Genomic DNA, 26528 nt, shown 5'->3' with positions numbered 1-26528 from the left:
AGACCCATGATTTGTGATTATGAGATGAGGTACCACAGAGAGACTTTGTTGTGAAAAACTTGTGATAGACAGCTTGATTAATTGGTTGTCCTTTGTGTTCTTTATCTGGTTTTAATGATGTTTTTCTGGTATTCTTATTTCTTTACTGCCTATATGCACATGTTAAAATTGTTGCTACTTACTGATTCCTGCCTTCCATTATTAGTTGTATACTGTTATACTGCACATGTTATTTGACAAGTGAGTGTCTTGATTGTACCTCGTCACTACTCCACCGAGGTTAGTTTTGATACTTACTGGGTACTGACCGTGGTGTACTCATATTATACTTCTGCACATTTTTATGCAGAGCCAAGTATTTGAGATATCGCACTCGGGCAGAATTAGCATATCAGTCACGAGGATTCAAGGTGGAGCTGCTTGGTCGTCGCAGACCCTTAAAATCTTTCCTTATATTATATTGTCAGCTATTATTTGAACAGTATTGTATTTCGATCCTTGAGATCATTCCATGTATTCATATAGAGTTCGTGACTCAGTATTACAAGTCTTGGGAGATTGTTGTGCGCCGCGTAGGCTTATTTCCGCTTTGTTTTGGTACTTGTATTAAATTCGGTTTAAAAAAATGGCTTAAATTGTTATTGTAATCGGTTTACCTAATCTTAGAGACTAAGTGTCATCACGACGTCGGTGATGAGATTTCGGGTCGTGACATCTTTTATCCTCATAGTAAACGTAAACCTTTTTCTGGTTTTATTTAAAAAATAATGTTCGCATTCTTCATATTTTACATGTGTTTCGACCTGATTAAAAACTTTTCAATCCAACATCATCGAATAACCTATATTCTTCTATTTGCTTTCTAGCACTATTAACATGCTAATTTGATTAGTTTACTTAATTTTATTTATATAAATGTTAGTAGTACCTAATTTTTTAAAGTATATTGATCTTTCTTTTCCTTTTTTAGATTTTCGATTTTCTAACAATATATGTTTTGCAGTAATTCGTTTGTCCTTTTTTAGCCCTACAGTACTAAGATGAATATTCTTTTTTTTATTTTTTATCTCATCTATAATGATATTCTTCTATCACATTTTATGTGATACTTCTTTTTAGTCAATTCAAAAATGAATACTATTTTTTATATTTAATAACAATTTTACTTTAAAATGCCCATTGTACACGTAATGAGATGATTTATAGCGAACACAAATATTTATGGCTCATTTTAGACTATAAGTGTCAAAAAATTTTATTGTTTTTGGTATAATAGCCTCATAGACACTTGTACATGTTCGTGTTTGTCATCCCGGTTCTTGTATTCAACAAGTTTCATCCAGCCACTTATAGTTATTTAAAATCAATATTTTAAATCCCTCTAACCGTTGTTTGGGTCTATGTAGCTGCTTGACAGCTGAACTGGACAAAACACGTGTACTTCACGCATATATGGAGCGTGAGTATAATTATTTAAACCAAAAAATAATTAAAATAATAAAAAAAGAAAAAGACAAAAAGTTAAATACAAAGAAAAGTCAATGAGTGCTTTCTCTTTGCGTTTTTACCACCTCCCCCCTTCCCATTTTCTCTCTCCTCCTTCCTTCTTTCGGTGATTACCCTTTCTCCTATTTTAACCCAAAACCCAACTACAATACAATCGTTTTCACTACCTCTCATCTACCATAAATGTTCATGTCGCCCCAGATTTAAAAAGATTCTCAAATTGGTAATAACTTATGAAAAAAATTCTTTTCTAAATTACCCATCCCCCTTCCCCCAAGCTTCTGAAGACAAGTTTTTGCAAGGAATAAAAATAAAAAAAGTACAAAAAGATCTCGGACGAGCCATTTTGCGGTAGAGGAATCTTACAAAAACTTGTTGACGGAAAGATATCGGAGTTTCAGAGCGGGCGGGCGAACAGGTTTGACGGGAAAATATCGGCGTTTCCCGGGAGAGAAGGAGGAGGAACGTTGATTTGGAGGTGGTTTGTCACCGAAAACAATGGACGGGCTGGAGTTGGATACAGAGTTCATGCAATATGTTTCTGGGTATTGACTGTTGTAATTCTTACGTGAATTGGGATGGTTAAATAGGGATCTTTGTATTTGGTTTGGGGAGGGGGGTATTTTGAAGGTGGTGGTAAATATGTGGTGAATTATGGAGAATAAAGATGGTGAGTGAGGAGGAAGGTGATGGTGGAATGGAAAAGGAAAAAATATAATTTTTAAATAATTTAAATAATAAAAAAAATCTGATGTGGCATCCACATCAGCGCGTTTGAAGATCACATGCGGTTAGAGTGTTTAAAATATTGATTTGGAATAATTATAAGTATCCGGATGAAATTTCTTTGAGTACAAGGACCTGGATAACAAACGCGAATAAATACAAGTGTCTATGAGGCCATTCTGCCTATTTATTTTCATAAACTCTACGACCAGTCAAACACCGTCACACAAATTAAGACGGAAGTAATATATTTTTTTTTGCAAAGTCTAAGACGTATATTAAATTAAACCGCAAACTAACTAAACTTTGTAGTAATTTATGCGATGATTCTTTTTTCTTATTGTCACGACCCAAAATTCCAACTGTGCAGCCGTGATGGCGCCTAACGTCCGCTTGCTAGGCAAGGCAACGTTAGCTAATTAATTAATTATTTTTAGCAATTTAAAAGCAAAACATTAATAATACAAAACTGTAATATTCTGAAATAGATGTGATAAATACAAACGTATCGCGGTTTTAATATATCCCAGAAATCTGAAGTCACGAATACATCGACAACTAAAGTGCTATAAATAAAGTCTGAACGAAATACTACTTGTAAACAATAAATTGGCGTCAAGAAAAATAATCGAGACCGAAAAATATTGCAACAATCGTAATATTTGATTTCAAATAATTTGAGTGTACAATCTCTATGAATCCTCTGATTCTTCTTTCCAATAGTAAATAAATTCAAGGGTCCTTGAGCTTGATCTTGAATATGTAGTTGTTGCCACGAACGATGATCTTGAATTCAACTAGCACGAACTTTGATTAGAACTCCTACTCCTTGAATCTTGATTTGTTCTTCGTTCTTGAGCTTGAGTTTGATTGCTTGAACTTGAACTTGATTTGTTCTTCGTTCTTAAGCTTGAGCTTGAGCTTGATTTGTTCTTTGTTCTTGAGCTTGAACGTGATTGCTTGAACCTGAACTTAATTGCTTGAAGCTTGAAACTTGTGGAGAAATTTGCAGCGTTTGATCCACGAGCTATTTCTTGCTTCTTGTTATAAATTCTGGTGTCTTTTCTGATTTATGTAGACCCATATTTATAGTTGTGGAAGGTAAGAGTTATGATAAGAACAAACTCTTTCTAACCAATTAAATTGAAGTGTGACAAGACCGCATTTGATTAGCCAGAAAATGTCACTTACACATGTGGCGCAGTTTCATTGGCCATTTAATTTGACTTGACATGTCTTGTCATTTTGACATATGGCACGATCCTATTGGCTCTTCCGTTTGACTTGGCGTGCCACATCATTTGACACGTGGCATCAAACTGGACCTCTAGGAAGATGACATATTGGGCTTAATGAAGTGGGCTAATTATTTGAAGTCCAACTAAATGGGCTAGCCCAGTTAATATTATTGGACTTAAGTAATTGGTCCAATTAAATTAGCCATAATATTTATTTGAACTAATATATTTAAAATATAGTCCAAATTATTTTATTAAATTTAAATCCAATAAATTTTACATGCCTACAAATGCCCTCTACTTCAAGACTTATCATGAGTGTAGACTAATTAAGACTCAAAGATTAGGCTTGAAGTACACATAATAGACATATTTGCCTCTTAAAATTTTTCCCGAATTGAATCTTTACTTTCCTCGAGTTAAGAAAAGAATTTCCATATTACTAATGGCATGTATAAATATACATATTGACCAAACCATCAGTCATCTCGTAAGACAAAGTATTCATGAAACTTTTTTCTACTTTAAATTCCATTCTTTGCATTCTTTGCATTAACGTAAACTATTTTCCATTCTTTGCATTAAAGAAAAGTTTCATCCGACATAACAATTCTTTACGTGGCCATCCATGGTCGGAGGACTCCTATTCATATAGCTATATCGTCGTCCGCACATTACCAAGCATATAAGAAGTGTTTGATAGTCTCCAAATCCCACTTGAACTTGAAGTAGCCATTGACTAAAGAAGAATTGTCGCTGCTGCCTTAGCACTGGTCCCATATCGGCAAAACGATCTTCAACGCCACTTTTCAGCACCTATATAAAGTCATGTGCTCATGTTTATTTAGCATAAACCTGCGGCATCAGGAAGTTATTTTGAATTTGCCTCTTTGACGATTAAGAAGCACTGCTGCCATGGTAACTTATATTTATGTGCTTTTTTTTTTGCTTTGTTGTTTTTTTCCTAGCCCTTTTTTTGTAGGTCAAACAGAGACCGGCAAGTTCTTATTCAAGGGATGATCCATGCATGAAGAAGGTGATCTTAGGGTGTGAAGGGATGGACACACATCCCCGCCCGCAAACAAAAGGGATAACTTTGGGTGTGAAGGGATGGATACCCATTCCGGCCCGACTATTTGAGAGATTACTCTCAATGTGGCTCGACTATCGGAGAGATTACTCTCAATGTGGCTCGACTATCGGAGAGATTACTCTCAAGGTGACCCGACTATCGGAGAGATTACTCTCAAGGTGGACCGACTATCGGAGAGATTACTCTCAAGGTGACCCGACTATTGGAGAGATTACTCTCAAGGTGGACCGACTATCTGAGAGATTACTCTTGAGGTGATCCGACTTTCGGAGAGATTATTCTCAGGGTATGAAGGGATGGATACTCATCCCTCCCCAAAGAAACCGGAGGCCATTTCAGGACGCCAAAGTTCATATGGCATATCGAAGTACAAGTCTATGGCAACAAATACATGGACAAATCCTCAAACATCATATGGGAGGACAAATCCATGGTAACATATAGAAGGAAAAATTCATAAAGAGACCAACTTAAGGTGCAATGGGACTTACATGTCCACCTTAAGATTGAAAAGTTATAGTTCCTTTTAAGAAGACCGGAGGACTTAAAGATTTGGTGAACATGAAGACATAGTGAATCTCCGGGCTTCAATGCAAATACTTAGTAGCCTCCTAAAAGACTAAAATTATTCCATTGAAGATACCAATTTACCACAGAGGCTTGCCCCCTTTCAACCAAATGGGATCCAAAGTTTAACAGAAGAATGGTATCGTAGCTCGATTTTCAAGTGTTGATTGAATGGATAACATTCCATCGTACTTCATTTGGACAACGATTGGGGGATTATGTATCTTTTGAACTTATGCGACTGAACTCATAATGAAACTCTAAGCTGCCTACGTACCTCGGTTGTCACGACGCAAAATTCTTTAAAGGTCGTGATGGCGCCTAACACCGCTGTCAGGCAAGCCAGCAACACTTGATTAACTTAATTACCCATTTTAGTATTTTAAAATCATAATTTCCTTCAATTTAATAGTAAAAGATGAAATTTCCAGCGTAAATGAAAGTATTTTCACAATCTCAATAATGAACAACCCATAATCACCCCAAAATCTGGTGTCACAAGTGCATGAGTATCAAGTAGGAATGCAAAATAAAATACAATATATGTCCGGAATATAAATTGGACAGGAAAAAATATAAATACTCTGAGAGAGACTCTGCTAGCTACGGGTCGTAATTGGACACGCCTCTTCTCTCACAAGGCCACTAGACATATATGTACCTGCACAAAAATGTACAGGAAGTGTAGTATGAGTACGTAAATTAACGTGTACCCAGTAAGTATCTAGCCTAACCCCGGAGGAGTAGTGACGAGGGGCCGACATGGACACTTACTAGTGGTCCAATAATATGATGTACAGTAAAGAGGTAAATAAATGTGAGGCAGAGTAAATAAATAAAAACAACAAGCATAAAATACGTGGTACAAATTCCCCTCTTTACAATGAACTCAAGCTCTCCATTAGAAATCCCCTTCTTAACCGAAGCATATATATAGATGTAGTGGATCTCATAAAATAGATTATCATAATTCAAATCAGGAAAACTCACGGATACACTGGCTTCTTGCCAAATATTACGCGTGATTCCATGAGGATATGTTATAGGAAATGCCGAGGCGTACGGCCCGATCCAACATAAATATTTAAACTGTGCAAAGCCGAGGGTCGAATGCCACGAACCATAGATGCATCTATTAAACTGCTGAGGCAAACGACCCGCTCCCATGAGAGTGTGATACATAAATCATGCCGAGGCGATCGGCCCGGTTCCGTAAGATGTGAAATACATAATCCTGGCGAGGAGATCGGCCCAATCCCATTAGAATAAGGAGTGTTGATACCCAATTATTTTCTCATATTTTCTCGAATAGTATATATACTTTTAAAACATCATTTGACATCATTATTTAGTTACAAATCTATACAAGCATTTTTCTATAATTTTCAGAGCTTTAAAATTGATTTTTCTGCATTTAAATTACTTGAATATTTATTAATTACTCCTTTCAATTATTTTGTGATGACTTAATTACCTAAAATTATTATTTTGCATCTATAATACTTGCTTAAGATATTTTACTCTATTGTTTATAATTACATTAGTATTTTTAGGCCATTTGCACAATCTTGCAATAATAGCCTGTATTTTACAATTTTATTGCATTTGTCATTTTATTTATGGTCAAAATAATATCTTACATTATTATAATCTTCAACTATTATTTTAAATACTACTTTGCATAAATATCATTTTTTTATAATTTATTTAATTATTTTATTTAAATTATTTTTTCCTTAATTTTTTATTTTTAAAATTTGGCCCAAAATTAGGATTAATTTCAGACCAGACAAGCCCCAAATCCTTGGCCCAATCCCCATGCCCAATCCAAACGACCCTTTTATCCCCAATCCAGTCCCAAAAACCCCACCCAGCTCTTTTTAAATCACAGCCGTTGATCAAAAGCGATCAACGGCTCACAGCACTCCTCCCAATTCTCCTTATATCCCCTCACCCAAACCCTAATCCCCATTTCCTAAAGACAACCGCCTCTATTCCCTGTCATGCCCTTCTCTTTCAAAAACCCTAATCGCCACACCCCCAATTATTTTCGATTCCGACCTTAATATGGAATCCTTTTACAATTTGCCTTATATATATATATATATGCTCCATCTCCGTGTTACTTACACGATATTGGTATTACTTTGTACTTGCCTATTTTTGGCAAGTACCAGACCTGGAATCATGTGGAAATCATCTTCAATCTTTAAGATGTAGATGGTATTCCGTCTAGATACATTTATATCAAGGCTATATGGGTCCGATTAGCTAAGATCTCCGGCTAATTTCGATTTCTGTCAACTAGGGTTTATCTAATTTTTCTCTAATTTAACTTTTACTGATTCTACAAGTTATTATTTCTTTATGTTGCTTTTATATTATTTCCTTGATTTGTTTGTTTGATTTCTACTACTATATAAACCCCTTCCCTTTCCCCTTTGAAACAGACTTTTTTCACTCGGATTCACTAAATATCGAAGTTATTACTCTATTGTTCTCTTATTCTCTTGTTCTATACTCTGGTTCTTGGCCGGCTAAAAGCCAAGGCCACCGAAATTCGATTTTCAACTTTGCTTGGTGCGAGCACTGCCCGTGGTTCATTTGAAGCCCTTGGGAACTCTGACGCACTAAGAATCTTGGTTCTTACTCTTTGTTGACATTCAGAGCACTGTGAAATTTGTTCTTTCTTGTTTTCCGTTTATTCAACTGATAACTGGTAAGTCTCTTGGCTTTATGATTTTATTCTTCTGTGTTTAGGTCCTGCATATTCACGCCTCTGAATTTCATGACCTAATGTGTTCTTATACCATCTCTGTGTGTAACTTTGCTAGCATTAAACTTGCCTTATGATCTGAACCTCTTTAACACTTGATTTTTACCTAAAATTTCCAGTTTTGAGAGATGTTATTTGAATATTCTTTCCTTGAATAATTTAGACCGTCTTAAGTTCATTTAGCCTAATGTGTTGGTACCTAAATGTCTACATTACTGTTTGACATTAGTTTTCTTTCCCACTCTACTTTGAATTCCTGCAATGACTGCCTCATAACTGTAATGTGTTATAAAATGTGACTTGCTCCCCTGCTATTGTGTCACTCAGCATGTCTTTGGCTTACTTGATTCAGTATCCCTTTAGTTATTATTTGAGACTTTAGAGTAACTATCTTAATTTATGTTTCCCTACCATGTTTGATATTGTTTTGCTTCACCATGTAAGTTAACATGTCTGTCTTTTGGTTTGTGATGGATACTTAGCATAATTTGGACCCTTAAGCTTTAAACTTTCTAAGTTAGTGCCCTAACTAGACTCGTTTGGTATTATACACCTTTGTATGTTAATCTTGTAATCTCAGGAAACTTGATTCCCCTCTAACTCTCTCAATGTGTTTTCTGCCAATATGTTATTTCTTGCTAAGTGTTAAACCAGTAATAGCAACCTACCTCTAAGTCTTGTTGACCCTCTTAACTAGCATGTTCTGTATTTTAAGCAACTTTGCTATGTCTGCTTTCTAAAATACAAGTGCATCTCTCCAAATTCTGTCCCTTAATCACTGTTCTCTCACTCTCATTGGTTACCTACACTATTCTGAATCTATCACTCTTGGCCGGCTGAAAGCCAAGGCCATTAAGACTCTCTCTATTGACCTCCCTAGTGTGAGTACTGCTCGGGGTCCATTTGAGACCCCTGTGAACTCTAACACACTAGAATTTGGGGTTCTTTGGCCACTCTCTTTACTATCGAGACTTTAGCTGTCTCTGACACTCAGATCTTTCCTCATTCTATCTACTGAATATGCAAACTGGTTTGTTTAAGTGATTTCTGTGTGATTCAATGTTTGGGGTCGTATGATCAATATGTGACTGTTTGGTTTGGTTTGAGTTCCTCTATGGTTTCTGGGTTGTGCTGATGAATGTAGTCCCATGTTGGGATCTGGGTATGCTATTTGTGAAGAAAGCATTTGTTGAATGCCTATGCAATACTGGGTATCTCCTTTTGGTCCTGCTATAGGCCTACTGTTATTGCTTGTATAATATTTTGTAATTACATTCATCATTGGGTCAGTAATAATTTTGTAATAAACAATTAGGGTGTTAGTGAAATCGAGAAAATGGGCATACTTTAATGTTTGCATGAAAGGGTAGAAAGCATGCCCATAGGGTTCGTATGATCTACTTGTTATTTTATCCAACCTGCCATATATGCTATTCAATTTTCATGTACACTAGTAGAAATCATGCCATTGGGAGAATCACACACTCACACAACTTGTCTACTATCAAGGCATAAGTGCTTTATTTATTCCTATGTCTACTACCATGTGTTACTGGACATCATGCCTATAGGAAACAAATATCAATAACCATTCCTTCAATAATTGCAGCATATTCATTAGATACCATGCCTATAGGATTATACTAGCTTATGTTCTATTGATCTTCATCTAGAAATCATGCTTATAGGACTTTAATTGGTTAATTTGCTATTATTATCATACTGCGCACCTAGAAAATATGCCTATAGGGGTTAAGTATAAAAAATCATTTTCAATAGTCAATTGTTAGAAATCCTACCTATAGGGTATTACCACTCACTTTAAAGTGTTAATACTGAAATTTCAAACGTTGTTTCATTGCTTAGCCATACCAATATTAGAGAGCATGCCCATAAGATTAAACACGAGTAATTCTGAATATTTCCAATGGTTCTCACTGCCCCTTACTGCGTGAATCACCTAGAGATCTGGATCTGGAAGTGCCTGCACGTTTGAATCCAAGGTCATATAGAAACCATGTCTATAGGGCTTAAATGGATTTAATTTGTCTCAGTTCTGAAACTGTCTAACAACTAATGTGAGAACTTGTTTTGCGTGCATTTGTTGTTTAAGTGTAGAGGCTAACTTGCACTACAAAAAAATTAAATTAACTATGAATGACGTCGCTAATTTGTCGCCAAAATACTCGTAGCTAGCAAAATTTCTTGATAATCCGTCGCTTAATGAGATTAGCGACAGATTTTTCTGTTTAGCTATAGAATTTGTCTGTCGCTAAAACCTGATTGTTTTAGTAGTGTTGATCCCCTAACTGTCCTTACATGAAGTCCAACTTATTTTGTATGTCGCCTATTTTATCATTTTGAGAAGCCTAAGTAAAGTCTAGAACCACCCTAAATAGAGGTCTAATGCCTCCTAGACCATAGGTACAGGACGGGCAGTACACGCATAGGGCACGACTTAGAATTGAATTAGAGCGCTTAGGTAAACAACTTTAATATAGTAATCGGATAACAAGAGATGATAGTCTGTGCCCGCTGAATAATATGAGTAACTCCCTACCTCAAGGGAGTTGCGAAGTATTATTTATGTTGCACGGGGTAATCCTTTAGGCTAAAAACATAGGACCCCACCACCTCTTCTTTATACATTTAGCCGTCTAATATAGACCGTCATAGTTATATCCTTGTAATCCTTATTTCTCATTGTATTATAATAAATTTCTTTAACCCTTACTCTCTTTATTTATATTGCCTAATTATAATCCACATAATCTTAAGTTCGGTCGGGACCCACAGTTGTGGACCTCGATGAGTGCCTAACACTTTCTCTTTGAGGTAATTTGAGCCCTTACCCGATCTTTGGTAGCGTTGACTAGTCAAATAGAGTTATCTACATAATAGGTGCCCTAACGCACCTCAAAAACCGTTAGGTGGTGACTCTTCTTCTTTTAGCACTCTATCTCCCATCCAAAAGAGTTGTCACAATGTCAAGACCCACTTTCATGAGAAAACGGGGTGCGACAACATGACGACTCTGCTGGGGAAATATTTAGGCTCTTACCATAATGAACTTGGCTTACGTGGATTATTCTTTTTGTTATAAAATGCACATCCCTTCCCTGCTCCACTTTTATTTTTTAAAATTAGCAATAACATGCACATCCCTTTGCCATTATTTGATATGACTGCTCTTCATTTTGTTTAAAGACTGCTATATCATGCCTCTCCCATCCCTACTCCGTTACTTGCTTTATTACATTCTCGCATATATTCCACGAACTAACTTCTTCCTTTGTCTTTCATTCTTGTGCTTTTCATGTTTTAACTTATTACCGTATTTACTGTTTTTACATATTTATCATGCCAATACTTGGCAACGTGTTATTATTTCTGCATAAAGCATGCTCCACATCATACTCTACTCGTGCCAATTATCAATATAGCGGCGCTTGATGAGTGTCCGCGCTCTTCCAGAATTAACATTTTTAAATCGGAAAGGCTTATTTGCGGGAGACTAGTCGATCAGCGGTGTAGTCGACGGTCTCGTGCCTTTCCCTCTCAAGTTGTTCACTTGAGAGTACCAATCTAGACCATTCTAGAAACCTTACTCCAACATCAAATGTACATGCATCATGTTAAACCTAGTACGGGTTATGACGTTATTAATGTAATAGCCCGCTAAGATAAGCCTTGTCCAAAGTCCGACGGGATTTCCTCAATCCCAATGGACGCTACCATGTTATGTGCATTACTTGGAAAAAATGTGCCAATATGTTGATCATTATTGCGTAAATAGTCGAATTTGGAGGGGGAAAGGGCTAACCTTATTTGCTTGCAGAAAATGAAGTACGAAGTCCCCAGGTTCGGCATGGTCCAAAACATCCCACCTCTGCTACTTGATTGGTGGAAAAATCTCGCACCTTGCGACAAGAATCATGTGAGAAGGGTCTTTGGTAATTTGTCGTCCTTGCTAGACATCCGACCAAGTAGGGCATTGATCGAGGCCGCTGCCATGTTTTGGGACGAGAAAAGGTCCGTCTTCCGCTTTGGTGACATAGAAATGACTCCTCACTTAGAAGAAATAGGAGGTTTTTCCAAGCTTCCATGGGATAGTTCAGGGTTATTAGTACCAGAGAATCGCACCCCTGGCAGTTTTCTAAAAATGCTAGGTTTCAAGAAAAATGATGAGTTGCTTTGTTTGAAGAAGTCATACATCGCATTTGAATTCCTTTATGAGAGTTACGGGCACAGTAAGTCATATTATCTTCATCATGAGGAAATTTCCATTACCTCCTTAGGTTGGACGCAACGCCGAGTTTATGTATTCATCATTTGCTTCTTGGGTTTGTTGATATTTCCAATGAAAGGGGGAAGGATTCGCACTCGTTTAGCTATGGTAGCAAGAACTTTAATGGAAGGCATCGAGGGGAAAACCTACACCATCATCCCTCTGATCCTAGCTGAACTGTACTGCGCTCTAGATCGGTGCAAGCAGGGGTTCAGACATTTTGAAGGTTGTAATCTATTATTGCAAGTCTGGTTATTGGAACTCTTTCAGAAGGGAGAATATCGTCAAGATCTTCTGCGATGGTCATTGAATGACTACATAGCCTACCACCATCCAAAGAAAATGACATTCATCCAAGATAGGTTCGCACAGCCCGGAAGTGCTATAAGTTGGATATGTTTCTTCAGCAATCTGATAGATGAGAAGGTTCATTAGGTGTTTGAGTGGTTTCCTAGCAGTGAGTTCATCATCAGGTCAAGGGATACTACTCATTTGGTATTGATCGGGTTGCGAGGCATTTATCCCTATGCTCATATAAGGGTAATAAGACAAGCAAGAAGAAAATAGGTCATACCTTGGGTTTCTAACATGGTCTAGTATAAGAAATATTTCAAAGTGGACATCATTCCTTTCAAGTTCGAGGCACAACATATGTGGAACCAGAAGGTCATTGTGGAAGGAGAGACTATCGAGCTAGACAGGTTCCATGCCGGTTATATATATTTCTATCCATCATGATTGGTAGATGATGTAGCGGGAGACGTCAAGTCAGGGGTCAATTTGGAAAATAGGATCATCGATGATGCTGCTGAGGCACAAGTCAAGTATAGAAGGCTTCACAAAAGGGTTTTCGAGTTTGAAGCTAGACATCTAGAACAACATAAAGTGGACATGGAGGCAATTAATGAATGGAAGGAAATCGCCACTAAGTCCACCGAGAGATTGGAATATCTAGATCAAGGATTGATGGAGCTTGAGGGAAAGATGAAAAATAGGCTTGCGGATTGTCAGAACACAGATGTCAGCGAAGGAGGGTATCTAGCAAAAGCTTATTTATTGTTGGTTATGCGCGACCTGGGGAACCTGATTGATGGAGTCAAAAGAGCCAAGCATGGAGAAGGTCCCTCAGGGGCCAAATAGATTTAGCAAATGATGTTCTTTACTATTTTCTAGATTACTTTAGATTTCGATTGTAATAAGGTTAAACGCCATTAGTAACTTCATTATTATTGTCGATTTAGTAAAAGTTTGGCTCGTTTTCACATTAATGAAATGACGCAATATTGACATCAATTTTCTCTAAGTCTATGTGTCGCTTAGGCCTACCTCGGGTACAATGAGGTCCCCAATTAGGACGCGAATTATTGCATGATTTTACAGAACATGCTTAAATACTGCAAGCATTCCTTCAAATATCCCTTACTAACTTGGTTTCCTTTTGCTTTTTCTTTCTTATGATTATTCCCATTCCTCAAGGTTGGTTCATGCATACTGTCATCATCTGAATATCTCACTAGATCCAGAGGTCCTCCACCTCCTCCTCCACCAAGTGATCCTAAAGGCAGAAGCAAAGGGAAAGGAAAAATGGATGATTTAAGCGGTATCAGAAAAGATAATGCTACTATGGCAGAAAACATTGAAACTTCAGATGTCCGAAGTACTCCGGCACAGAATGAATTGGTCTTATGCTTGGAAAATAAGATCTTGGAGCTACAAGGAGAACTTGAGCAGGTTCGAAACTTGGCAAACCTTTCCCTCACCCTAAACTTCCCTGATATCAACCAACAAAATCCAAATGCCCAAAACCCGGCACCACCCCAAAACACGCAGAACCAAAATCCACCGCCACCATATCAATACACCACACCTCCTCAGAACCATAACCCTCCACCAGTACCTACTCCTCAAGAACACCATCATCATCTGACTCAATACCCGCAAACCACCACTTACCACACTCCCCAGAATGCACCACAACCTGCTCCTGATCCCCAAAACTCAACCAATGACCACCCTTATGTCCAGATTCCCGGAGTTCACCAAAGTAATCCCACATATGTGGAAACGTTATCCCACATCCCACAATAAATCCTATATATACCGAAATCAACCGAGAAGGACCTGCTCATCAAGAACATGGCGGAAGAACTCAAGAAGCTCACTGGCAGAGTTCAGAGCGTCAAAGGTGGTAAGGGCATTGAAGGTTTGAATTATGAGGACTTATGCATCCAACCAGATGTGGAACTACCGGAGGGTTACAAAACTCCCAAGTTCGAAATGTTGGATAGAACTGGTGATCCGAAGGTAGATCTAAGGACATATTATGACAAACTTGTAGGAGTGGGCAAAGATGAACGAAGCCGTATGAAGTTGTTCATGAGCAGCCTCACAGGAGATGATATGTCTTGGTACATCAGTCAGAACCCAAACAAGTGGGTTAATTGGGTGAGCATGGCGTCAGATTTCATGGACAGATTCAGGTTCAACACTGAAAATGCACCACACGTTTTCTACATTCAAAATCTTAAGAAGAAACCAACATAAACTTTTCGCGAGTATGCTACTCGGTGGAGATCTGAAGCTGCAAAGTTAAGGCCAACGCTTGAAGAAGAACAAATGAATAAGTTCTTCGTCAAAGCTCAAGACCCCCAGTATAATATGAAAGGCTAATGGTTATTCAAAACCATAAATTCTCTGACTTCATCAAGCTGGGAGAAAGAATAGAAGAAGGAATTAAGAGTGGAATGGTGACGAATTTTGAAGCATTACAGGCCACGAATAAAGCCTTGCAGTCAGGAGGTATCTCGAAGAAGAAAGAAGTGGGTGATGTAATGGTGGCCCAGAGTCCTAAGTCTCCTCTCACATACCAAACACCTCCACCCACATACCAGCCCTCACCCCCCAGATACCAACAACCTGTCACCACCTACCACGCCTATCACACCCAACCCGCATATTATCACTCACCACCACCCGCTCGCCAAAATTACCAAAAACTAAGACCAAACTTGGACCACAGACACCTAGACAATACACTCCAATTGCTGAACCCATAAACCAATTATATGAGAGATTGAAGGCTAATGGTTATGTCACTCCCATTCCCGTCGTTGCTATGAAAAACTCTTCTCAGTGGATTAACCCAAACAAGACATGTGCCTATCACTCAAGCATGAAGGGCCATATCATTTATGAGTGTCGCACTCTGAAGAACAAGATTCAGACATTGATCGGCACTAAGGTCATACAAGCAAAAGAAGCCGCACACAATATTCGTAACAATCCTCTCCCGAATCACAGAGGTGAGGGAGTAAATGTGATAGAGACCGATGATCTGGAGGGGTCAATTGGACTTATTCGAGAGGGGGATGATCCTAAAACATCTCCAGTCACCCTCACTCCCATTGTGGTACAAACCCAAGCGCCGCTTGAAGTCGAGGTAACCGCACCAGCACCGTTAGAAGTTGAGGTAACCACACCCTTCACTGTGATGGTAGCACCCATGCCATCTTACAAGTCTGATTATATACCATGGGATTATGTTGCGGAAACGAGAAGGCAAGGAAAAGCGAAAATGGAAGAAACAGGTACAGTACAAGGCATGACTAGAACTGACAGGGTTTATACACCAGAGCACTTGGGAAGAACAAGCAAAGAAGATACATCTAAGTCACCTGTTGTTGAGACTGGCCCTGACAACCTTTGGAGAAAAGTACAAGCAAGAGAATACTATGTGGTTGACCATTTGAACAAAACTCCCGCTCAGATATCTATCTTGTCACTGTGACAAAACTCTGAGACACATAGGAATGCTCTGATGAAGGTACTGAGTGAAGCCTATGTACCTGCCAACATCACTAGTGGGGAAATGGCCAACATGGTCGGTTAGGTACTGGAAAGCCACAAAATCACCTTTCATGAAGATGAGCTTCCACTAGAAGGACTAAGTCACAACAGGGCACTACATATCACAGTGTAATTTGAGGATAAATTCATCGCCAGGGTCCTGATAGATGGGGGTTCGAGTCTCAATATATGTCCACTGACCACTATGAAGAGGTTGGGTAAAGGCGTGCACGAGATACGAGAAAGAAGCATGAATGTGAAGGAATTTGATGGATCTGAAAGAGCTACAATCGGAGAAATCAACCTCAGCCTACAGATGGGCCCAACCCGGTTTGATGTTGAGTTTCAAATGTTGGATATATCTGCTACCTACAATCTACTGTTGGGACGACCTTGGATACATGTCGCTGGGGCAGTGGCCTATACTCTACATCAGGCCGTGAAATTTGAATGGAACCACCAGGAGGTGATCATCCACGGAGACCTAAGTAATCCCATTTATACCAATCAGATTGTTCCGGTCATCGAGAATATGAAGAAGTTAGGTGGAGAAACATACAATCACATTGAGTGCGTCAACGCAATTGAAAAGGACAAATTGTAGAGCAACAAGATAGAAAGCATACTGCTATGGACAGGGTATGAACTTGGCAAGAGTCTCGGCAAGAATCTCCAAGGGATCACCAAATCGGTACAACCGAAGCGTCATGGTACAACTTTCGGACTTGGGTACGAATATACTTAGCAAGAGTGCCAGGATTGGTCGCCACCATGGCGTGGTACTTATTTTCTGCTGGGACAACCGGTACCACATTTGGACCAAACATTTCATCAAGCTGACATGATGTGGGGGTCTGAGGAAGATGAAGCCTTAGCTTGCATAAGGAAGATGTTTCTAGATGACGAAGACATAGATTACAGTGCGATAGTTGAGGAAGAGGAGGAGGAGGAGGAGGAGGAGGAGGAGGAAGACCTTACCATTCAGACCGTTGAAAAAGGAGTTGTTCTCAAGAATTGGACTGCTGCACCATCTCGGGCCCGTCGAGTTCCTGGGTAGCCTGGCAATTAGCATCAATTATGTTAAAGCAATTTTTTGAGCATCTAAGACATTTTCAATATTTTGTTTTGTACGTATTTTGTTTTGAAATAATTGCTCGAGTCATCGAGCCGTACTTGTTGACATTTTTCAAGATTTTATTAATGCTTTGCTATTTTTAGTATTTATTGTTATTCTTTATATTTTGTCTCTACAACATTATTATTACCTATCTCGATGAACCTACGACTGTGACATGTAATGAGGCAACGCGACATAAGGATAATGTTTCAGAGGATCTGGAAGATGACATAATACCTGAGGAAATTGTCAGAGAAGTGGAAAACTTTGGAAACAAGCCTAAGTCTAATTTAGCCGAGACTAAAACAGTAAAGTTAGGGCACTCTGAAGCGGTCAAGGAAATGCGTATAAGCATTTACCTATCACCATCAGAGAAGGAAGAGTATGTACAATTCCTAAAAGAGTATGAAGATAGTTTTGCATGGTCCTACGATGATATGACTGGTTTGAGCACATCCATAGTAGCTCACAAGCTACCTACCAATCCCATGTGTTCACCGGTAAAACAGAAGCTCAAAAAATTCCAGCCAGATATGAGTTTGAAGATAAAAGAGGTCACCAAGCAAATCAAAGCCAAGGTTCTTAGAGTGGTTGAATATTCTGACTTGGTTGGCCAACATTATGTCAGTTCCGAAGAAAGATGGGAAAGTCAGAGTGTGTGTTGATTACCGAGATTTAAACAGCAAAGATGATTTCCCATTACCAAATATACACAAACTGATTGACAATTGTGCCAAGCATGAACTCCAGTCCTTTGTGGATTGCTTCACGGAGGATCATTAGATCTGGATGGATGAAGATGATGCCGAAAATATAGCCTTTATCACACCATGGGGAATGTACTGCTATAAAATGATTCCGTTTGGTTTTAAAAATGCTGGAGCCACTTACATGAGATCCATGATAACCATTTTCCATGGCATGATACACAAGGAAATAGAGGTGAATGTAGATGATATCATCATCAAATCCAGAAGAAGCACAAATCATATAGTAGACTTGAGGAAATTCTTTGATCGGCTTTGAAGGTACGATCTGAAACTGAATCCTGCAAAGTGTGCATTCGGAGTCCCTGTCGGAAAATTGCTAGGACTCATCGTCAGTCGTCGAGGGATTGAATTGGACCCGTCAAAGGTCAAAGCTATCCAGGACTTTCCACCGCCGAAGAATAAGAAAGATGTGATGAGCTTCTTAGGGCGACTCAACTACATCAGCCATTTTATAGCACAATCAACCGTGATCTGTGAGCCGATCTTCAAAATGCTGAAGAAAAATGCTGCAACAAGCTGGACTGAAGAATGTCAGAAAGCCTTCGACAAAATCAAGGAGTATTTGTCTAAACCACATATTCTGGTCCCACCAAAACTAGGAAAACCTTTGCTTCTTTATTTGTCCGTACTAGATGGAGCTTTTGGTTGCGTTCTAGGACAACATGATGAGTCTGGAAGAAAGGAGCAGGCAATATATTATCTGAGTAAGAAATTCACACCTTACAAAGCCCGATACTCTTTGCTGGAGCGCACCTACTGTGCTTTGACATGGATAGCTCAAACATTGAGGCATTATTTCTGTGCATACATCACATATCTCACATCAAGGATGGATCCGCTGAAATACATCTTCCAGAAACCCATGCCTACGGGAAAGTTAGCAAAATGGCAGATATTGCTGAGTGAATTTGATATCATCTATGTAACTCAGAAGGCCGTCAAAGGGCAAGCATTAGCAGATCATTTGGCAGAAAATCCAGTAGACGGAGAATACGAACCATTGAAAACGTATTTCCCCGATAAAGAGGTATCATCCGTAGGAGAAGATATCACCGAAGCATATGATGGTAGGAGAATGTTCTTTGACGAAGATGCAAACTTCAAAGGAGTGGGTATCAGAGTTGTCTTAGTATCAGAAACTGGCCAACACTATCCGGTATATAAAAACTTAGGTTTCTATGTACCAACAATATGGCAGAATATAAGGCTTGTATCTTGGGACTCAGGTTGGCCATTGACATGAATGTTTAGGAGTTGCTGGTGATTGGAGATTATGATCTTTTGGTGCATCAGGTTTTAGGAGAATGAGCTACCAAGAACACCAAAATATTACCATATTTGCACTGGGTACAAGAGCTGATCAAGAGGTTCACGAAGATAGAGTTCAAACATGTTCCGAGGATTTAGAACGAGTTCGTAGATGCATTGGCCACTTTATCTTCCATGATACAACACCCAGACAAGAATTTCATTGATCCTATTCCAATAGGAATTCATAAAGAACCGGCTTATTGTGCTCATGTTGAAGAAGAAAGTGATGGAAATTCGTGGTTTCATGACATCAAAGAATACTTGGCAAAGGGAGAGTACCCGTAACATGCAACTCATACTCAGAAGCACACACTCTGAAAGTTAGCCAACCATTTCCTTCAAAGCAGGGGAATTCTATACATATGGACTCCAGACCTGGGATTATTACGATGTGTCGACGCCAAGGAAGCATCCAGATTGCTCGAGGAAATACACGCTGAAACCTGCAGACCGCACATGAATGGCTTTGTCTTAGCCAAGAAAATACTAAGAGTAGGATATTTCTGGATGACTATGGAAACAGACTGCATCAAGTATGTCCATAAGTGTCACCAATGCCAGATAGATACTGGTATGATACGAGTGCCACCCATTGAACTCAATCCAACAAGCGCACCCTGGCCTTTCTCCGCTTGGGGCATAGATGTCATCGGTCCAATCGAACCCGCTGCTTCAAATGGGCATAGGTTCATTCTGGTGGCCATGGACTATTTCACAAAATGGGTCGACGCCGTATCTTACAAAGTTGTAACTAAGAAGGTCATCGCAGATTTTGTTCGGGATCGCATTGTTTGTCGATTCGGAGTGCCAGAGTCAATCATCACTGACAATGCCGCCAATCTCAACAGTGATTTAATGAATGCCATGTGTGAAACATTCAAGATCAAGCATAAGAATTCCACAGCATACAGGCCGCAGATGAATTGAGCTGTGGAATCAGCCAACAAAAACATCACGAAGATACTAAGGAAAATGGTAGACAATTACAAACAATGGCACGAGAAGCTGCCATTTGCTATGCTCCGGTATCGTACCACGGTTCACATATCAACTGGGGCAACTCCTTACCTGCTGGTCTACAGTACGGAAACGGTTATCCCTACCGAAGTAGAAATCCCTTTCTCTAAGAATCATACAAGAAGCTAAGCTCAGCGACGCAGAATGGGTACAGAGCCGATATGAACAACTGGATTTCATCGATGCAAAAAGAATGAATGCGGTATGTCACGGTCAACTCTACCAGAATAGAATGGTAAGAGATTTCAACAAAAAGGCCAGAACAAGACAATTCACACTGGGGAAGTTAGTGCTAAAACGGATCTTCCCACATCAGGACGAAGCCAAGGGGAAGTTCTCACCCAACTGGCAAGGTCCCTACATGGTTCATCGAGTACTAATAGTAGGAGCACTCATACTTGCAAAAATGGACGGAGAGATTTGGCCAAAACCTATCAACTCAGACGCAGTCAAGAGATACTATGTTTAGGATTGTTTACATTTCTTCACTTGATGTAACTGAGCTATGCTTGACCTGATTCCCGTTTAAGAGGGGATACATAGGGAGCCCTTTGGGTTCGGTCACATCTTAATAAAATCTTCATTTTCCCCCATGATCAGAAACTGGGGCAAGATCGCAAGTTCAGCCAACTTCGTCATATGCGAAACAACCAAAAGTACTGTCAGAAGTATACATTTAAACTGGGGTAGAATTTTGAGGGGGAAAGGAGGCCGCAATGTCTCTAAAATGTGTTACAGTCACCAGTTCATCTAAATTATTTGATGTCGTATACTATTACATTTCAAATAACTATGACAGCCATATGTTGCCCCGGGTAACTCAAACAAGATCCCAAGACATGAGCAAAGGCCGAGCAAGAAGACAAAAGCACGAACTGACCTTCTCCCCACAAAACTCACAATTTTTCTTTAGATGCAGGCACGATAAAACAATATTATCCGTAGATACATCAAGTCACTACCTTCATGACGATAAATTACCTAGCACAAACACCTCCAGCTAAGAAATACTTTACTTTCTCACTGCCTTTCCTTGCATAAGGCTGAGCACTGCCTCCCTAATTGCATAAGGCTAAGCATTGCCTTTCCCAGCATGAGACTAAGCATTGTCTCCTCTTCTTGCATGAGAATAAGTATTGTATCCTTTTCTTGCATAAGGCTAAACACTGCCTTTCCAGTATGAGACTAAGCATTGTCTCCTCTTCTTGCATAAGGCTAAGCACTGCCTTTCCTGCATGAGACTAAGCATTGTCTCCTCTTCTCTCCTCTTCTTGCATAAGGCTAAGCACTGCCTTTCCTGCATAAGACTAAGCATTGTGTCCTCTTCTTGCATAAGGCTAAGCACTGCCTTTCCTGCATGAGACTAAGCATTGTCTCCTCTTCTTGCATGAGGCTAAGAATTGCCTCCCTAATTGCATAAGGCTAAGCACTAGCTTTCCTGTATAAGACTAAGTATTGTCTCCTCTTCTTGCATGAGGCTAAGCATTTCCTCCCTAATTGCATAAGGCTAAGCATTTCCTTTCTTGCATGAGACTAAGCATTGTCTCCTCTTTTTACATGAGACTAAGCATTGTCTCCTCTTCTTGCATAAGTCTAAGCAATGCCTTTCCTGCATGAGACTAAGCATTGCCTCCTCTTCTTGCATGAGGCTAGGCATTGCCTCCCTAATTGCATTAGGCTAAGCACTGCCTTTCCCTACATGAGACTAAGCGGTGTCTCCTCTTCTTGCATGAGGCTAAGCATTGACTCTCTAATTGCATAAAGCTAAGCATTGTATTTCCCTGCATGAGACTAAGCATTGTCTCCTCTTCTTGCATGAGGCTAAGCATTGCCTCCCTAATTGCATAAGGCCAAATATTTCCTTTCCATGCACGAGACTAAGCATTGGTCCCCCCTTTGGCATAAGGCTAAGCATCGCCTTTTCCTTGCATAAGATTAAATACTATTCCCACTACGCTACCTAAGACCTAGCACTATCCCTTTGTTCGCCTAGGGCTAATCACTGCCCTCATCTTACACAAGACTAAGCCTTGTTTTGTCTCACCTTCGCATGTGACCAAGTGTCATATTTTTGCACTTCATGGGCTGAAACATTGTCGTTTTGTCCAAAGGCGTCATAGTCCGAAGGCATCATCCTCATAGCCGGGAGACACCATGCCATGGCTTGAGGATCTCTCAATATTTCACATCAGTATTCAAAGGCTTCATCGTCCAGAGGCACCATCCTCATAGTCCGAGGACACCATTTCATGGGCCTGAGAATCCTTGTCATGAGCTTCATGGCTCAGGACATCATGGTCCAAGGATATCATCCTCTCCATCCAAAGACAACCTTCATAGTCCAAAGAGAATTTGCATCATGTCTTAAATTTTCGCAATAATCCAAATATATTCGCATGCACCGTATTTTAAGTTTCGCAGGTAATCCAGGAGGTAACCGTTCTACAAAACGGGAGCAATCTTTGCTCCAATATCCGTTCACAACGTTCACATCCATCAATTATTTCGAACGCAACCGACCACCAGCAATTGCCCAATTTTACTCTATGAATGTTCATATATTTGCTCTGTGATACATCCGTAACATTTCAGATTCACATGCATGACTTTGCATAAATTCATCCGATACTATCCTACCCAAAAAGAACCCTCTCTGAAACATGCGAACACTCATATAACAACTTCATCAGTTTTGTTCACCGTTAGGTTCAGAACTACACACGACCTGATTCCCGTAACACCAGGGATATGTAGGTAACTAAGGAACGAGGGTTCGACCCCCATTTTTCAAATCACATCATTCCTCACTCAATTCAGCCAAAATTGGTCATCATTTGCTTTACCCGATAACTCTTTCATCATTTCCGGGTAAATAGGGGCAGCTGTTGATACCCAATTTTGCCCTCATATTTTCTCGAATAGTATATATACTTTCAAAATATTATTTTGGCATAATTATTTAGTTACAAATCTATACAAGCATTTTTCTATAATGTTTCATAATTTTCAGAGCTTTAAAAATGATTTTCCTACATTTAAATTACTTGAATATTTATTAATTTCTCCTTTCAATTATTTTGTGATGACTTAATTATCTAAAATTATTATTTTGCATCTATAATACTTGCTTCAGATATTTTACTCTATTATTTATAATTACATTAGTATTTTTAGGCCATTTGTACAATCTTGCAATAATAGCATGTATTTTATTATTTTATTGCATTTGTCATTTTATTTAAGGTCAAAATAATATCTTACATTCTTATAACATTCTACTATTATTTTAAATATTAATTTGCATAAATAGCATTTTTTATAATTTATTTAATTATTTTATTTAAATTATTTTTCCCTTAATTTCCTATTTTTAAAATCTGGCCCAAAATTAGGATTAATTTCGGACCAGACATGCCCCAAATCCTTGGACCAATCCCCAAGCCCAATCCAAACGACTCTTTTATCCCCAATCCAGTCCCAAAAAACTCGACCCAGCTCTTCTTAAATCCCAGCCGTTGATCAAAAGCGATCAACAACTCCCAACACCCATCCCCATTCTCCTTATATCCCCTCACCCAAACCCTAATCCCTATTCCCTAAATACAGCTGCCTCTATTCTCTGTCATGCCCTTCTCCTTCACTAATCCTAGTCGTTACACCCCCAATTATCTTCGATTCCGACCTTAATATGGAATCGTCTTACAATTTGCCTTCTATATATGCTCCATCTCCGTGTTACTTACACGATTTTGGTATTACTTAGTACTTGCCTATTATTGGCAAGTACCATACCTGGAATCATGTGAAAATCGTCTTCAATCTTTAAGATGTAGACGGTGTTCCATTTAGATACATTTATATCAAGGCTATATGGGTCCGATTAGCCAAGATCTCTGGCCAATTTTCGATTTTTGTCAACTAGGGTTTACCTAATTTTTCTCTAATCTGACTTTTACTGATTCTGCATGTTATTATTTCCTTATTTATGTTGATTTTACAGTATTTCCTTGATTTGTTTGTTTTCGAAGCAATTACTCTATTTTTCTCTTATTCTCTTATTCTATACTCTGGTTCTTGGCCGGCTGAAAGCCAAGGCCACCGAAATTCGATTTTCAACTTTTCTTGGTGCGAGCACTGGCCGGGGTTCATTTGAAGCCCTTGGGAACTCAGACGCACTAAGAATATGGGTTCTTGCTCTTTGTTGACATTCAGAGCACTATGGAATTTGTTCTTTCTTGTTGTCTGCTTATTTAACTGATAACTAGTAAGTCTCTTGACTTTACGATTTCATTCTTCTGTGTTTAGGTCCTGCATATTCACGCCTCTGAATTTCATGATGTAATGTATTCTTAGACCATCTCTGTGTATAACTTTGCTAGCAGTAAACTTGCCATATGATCTTAACCTCTTTAGCACTTGATATTTACCTAAAATTTCTAGTTTTGAGATATGTTATTTGAATATGCTTTCCTTAAATAATTTAGACCCTCTTAAGTTCATTTAGCCTAATGTATTGGTACCTAAATGACTACATTACTGTTTGACATGAGTTTGCTTTCCCACTCTACTTTGAATTCCTGCAATGACTGCCTCACAACTGTAATGTGTTACAATATGTGACTTGCTCCCCTGTTATTGTGTCAATCAACATGTCCTTGGCTTACTTGATTCTGTATCCCTTTGGTGATTATTTGAGACTGTAGAGTAGCTATCTTAATTTGTGTTTCTCTACCATGTTTTATACTGTTTTGCTTCACTATGTAAGTTAACATGTCTGTCTTTTGATTTGTGATGGATACTTAGCATAATTTGGACCCTTAAGCTTTAAACTTTCTAAGTTAGGGCCCTACTTAGACTCTCTTGGTATTATGCACCTTTGTATGTAAATCTTGTAATCTCAGGGAACTTGATTCTCCTCTAACTCTCTCAGTATGTTTTCTGCCAATATGCTATTTCTTACTAAGTGATAAACTTGTAATAGCAACCTGCCTTTAAGTCTTGCGACCCTATTAACTAGCATGTTTTGTGTTTTAAGTAACTTTGCTATGTCTGCTTTCTAAAATACAAGTGCATCTCTCCAAATTTTGTCCCTTAATCAATGTTCTCTCACTCTCATTGGTTACTTACACTATTATGAATCTATCACTCTTGGTCGGCTGAAAGCCAAGGCCACTAAGACTTTCTCTATTGACCTCCCTAGTGTGAGCATTGCTCGGGGTCCATTTGAGACCTCTGTGAACTCTAACACACTAGGATTTGGGGTTCTTTGGCCACTCTCTTTACTACTGAGACTTTAGCTGTATCTGACACTCAGTTCTTTCCTCATTCTATCTTCTAAATATGCAAACTGGTTTCTTTAAGTGATTTCTGTGTGATTCAATGTTTGGAGTCGTATGATCAATGTGTGACTGTTTGGTTTGGTTTGAGTTCCTCTATGGTTTCTGGGCTGTGCTGATGAATATAGTCCCCTGTTGGGATCTGGGTATGCTATTTGTGAAGAAAGCGTTTGTTGAAGGCCCAAGCAATACTAGGTATCTCCTTTTGGGCCTGTTATAGGCCTACTGCTATTGCTTGTATAATATTTTGTAATTACATTCATCATTGGGTCTGTAATAATTTTTTAATAAACAATTGGGGTGTTAGTGAAATCAGGGAAATGGGCATACTCTAATGTTTGCATGAAAGGGTAGAAAATATGCCTATAGGGTTCGTATGATCTACTTGTTATTTTATCCCACCTGCCATATATGCTATTCAATTTCCATGTACACTGGTAGAAAGCATGCCATTAGGAGAATCACACACTCACACAACTTGTCTACTAGACAGCATGCCTATAGGAAACAAATTCCCAACTCCGTTCGAAAGTTTGGATTTAATTTGTCTCAGTTCTGAAACTGTCTAGCGCCTAATGTGAGAACCTATTTTGCGCGCATTTGTTGTTTAAGTGTGGAGGCTAACTTCAGCCCCTAACTTTCCTTACATGAAGTCCAACTTGTTTTGTATGTCGCCTATTTTATCATTTTGAGTATCTTAAGTAAATTCTAGAACCACCCTAAATAAAGGTCCAAAGCCTCCTAGACCATTGAGCATGACTTAGAATTGAATTAGAGCGCTTAGGTAAACAACTTTAACATAGTAATCGGATAGCAGGAGATGATAGTCTGTGCCCGCTGAATAATATGAGTAAATCCCTACCTCAAGGGATTTGCGAAGTATTATGTATGTTGCACGGGGTGATCCTTTAGTCTAAAAAACGTAGGACCCCTCCCC

General features: G+C 38.9%; 1 protein-coding gene across 1 annotated transcript; it reads left to right on the top strand.

Annotated features, from left to right (window-relative positions):
- Positions 1 to 14330: 14330 nt before the first annotated feature.
- On the top strand, positions 14331 to 14738 carry LOC138905626 (uncharacterized). Its single transcript, XM_070194146.1, has one exon. It carries the CDS (start codon positions 14331 to 14333, stop codon positions 14736 to 14738), a length of 408 nt encoding a protein of 135 aa, XP_070050247.1.
- Positions 14739 to 26528: the final 11790 nt, after the last annotated feature.

The sequence above is a fragment of the Nicotiana tomentosiformis genome, chromosome 2, assembly GCF_000390325.3.
Source record: "Nicotiana tomentosiformis chromosome 2, ASM39032v3, whole genome shotgun sequence".
Lineage (NCBI taxonomy): Eukaryota > Viridiplantae > Streptophyta > Magnoliopsida > Solanales > Solanaceae > Nicotiana > Nicotiana tomentosiformis.
Note: the sequence above shows the minus strand (reverse complement) of the source record. Positions and strands in the feature narration are given on the sequence as shown.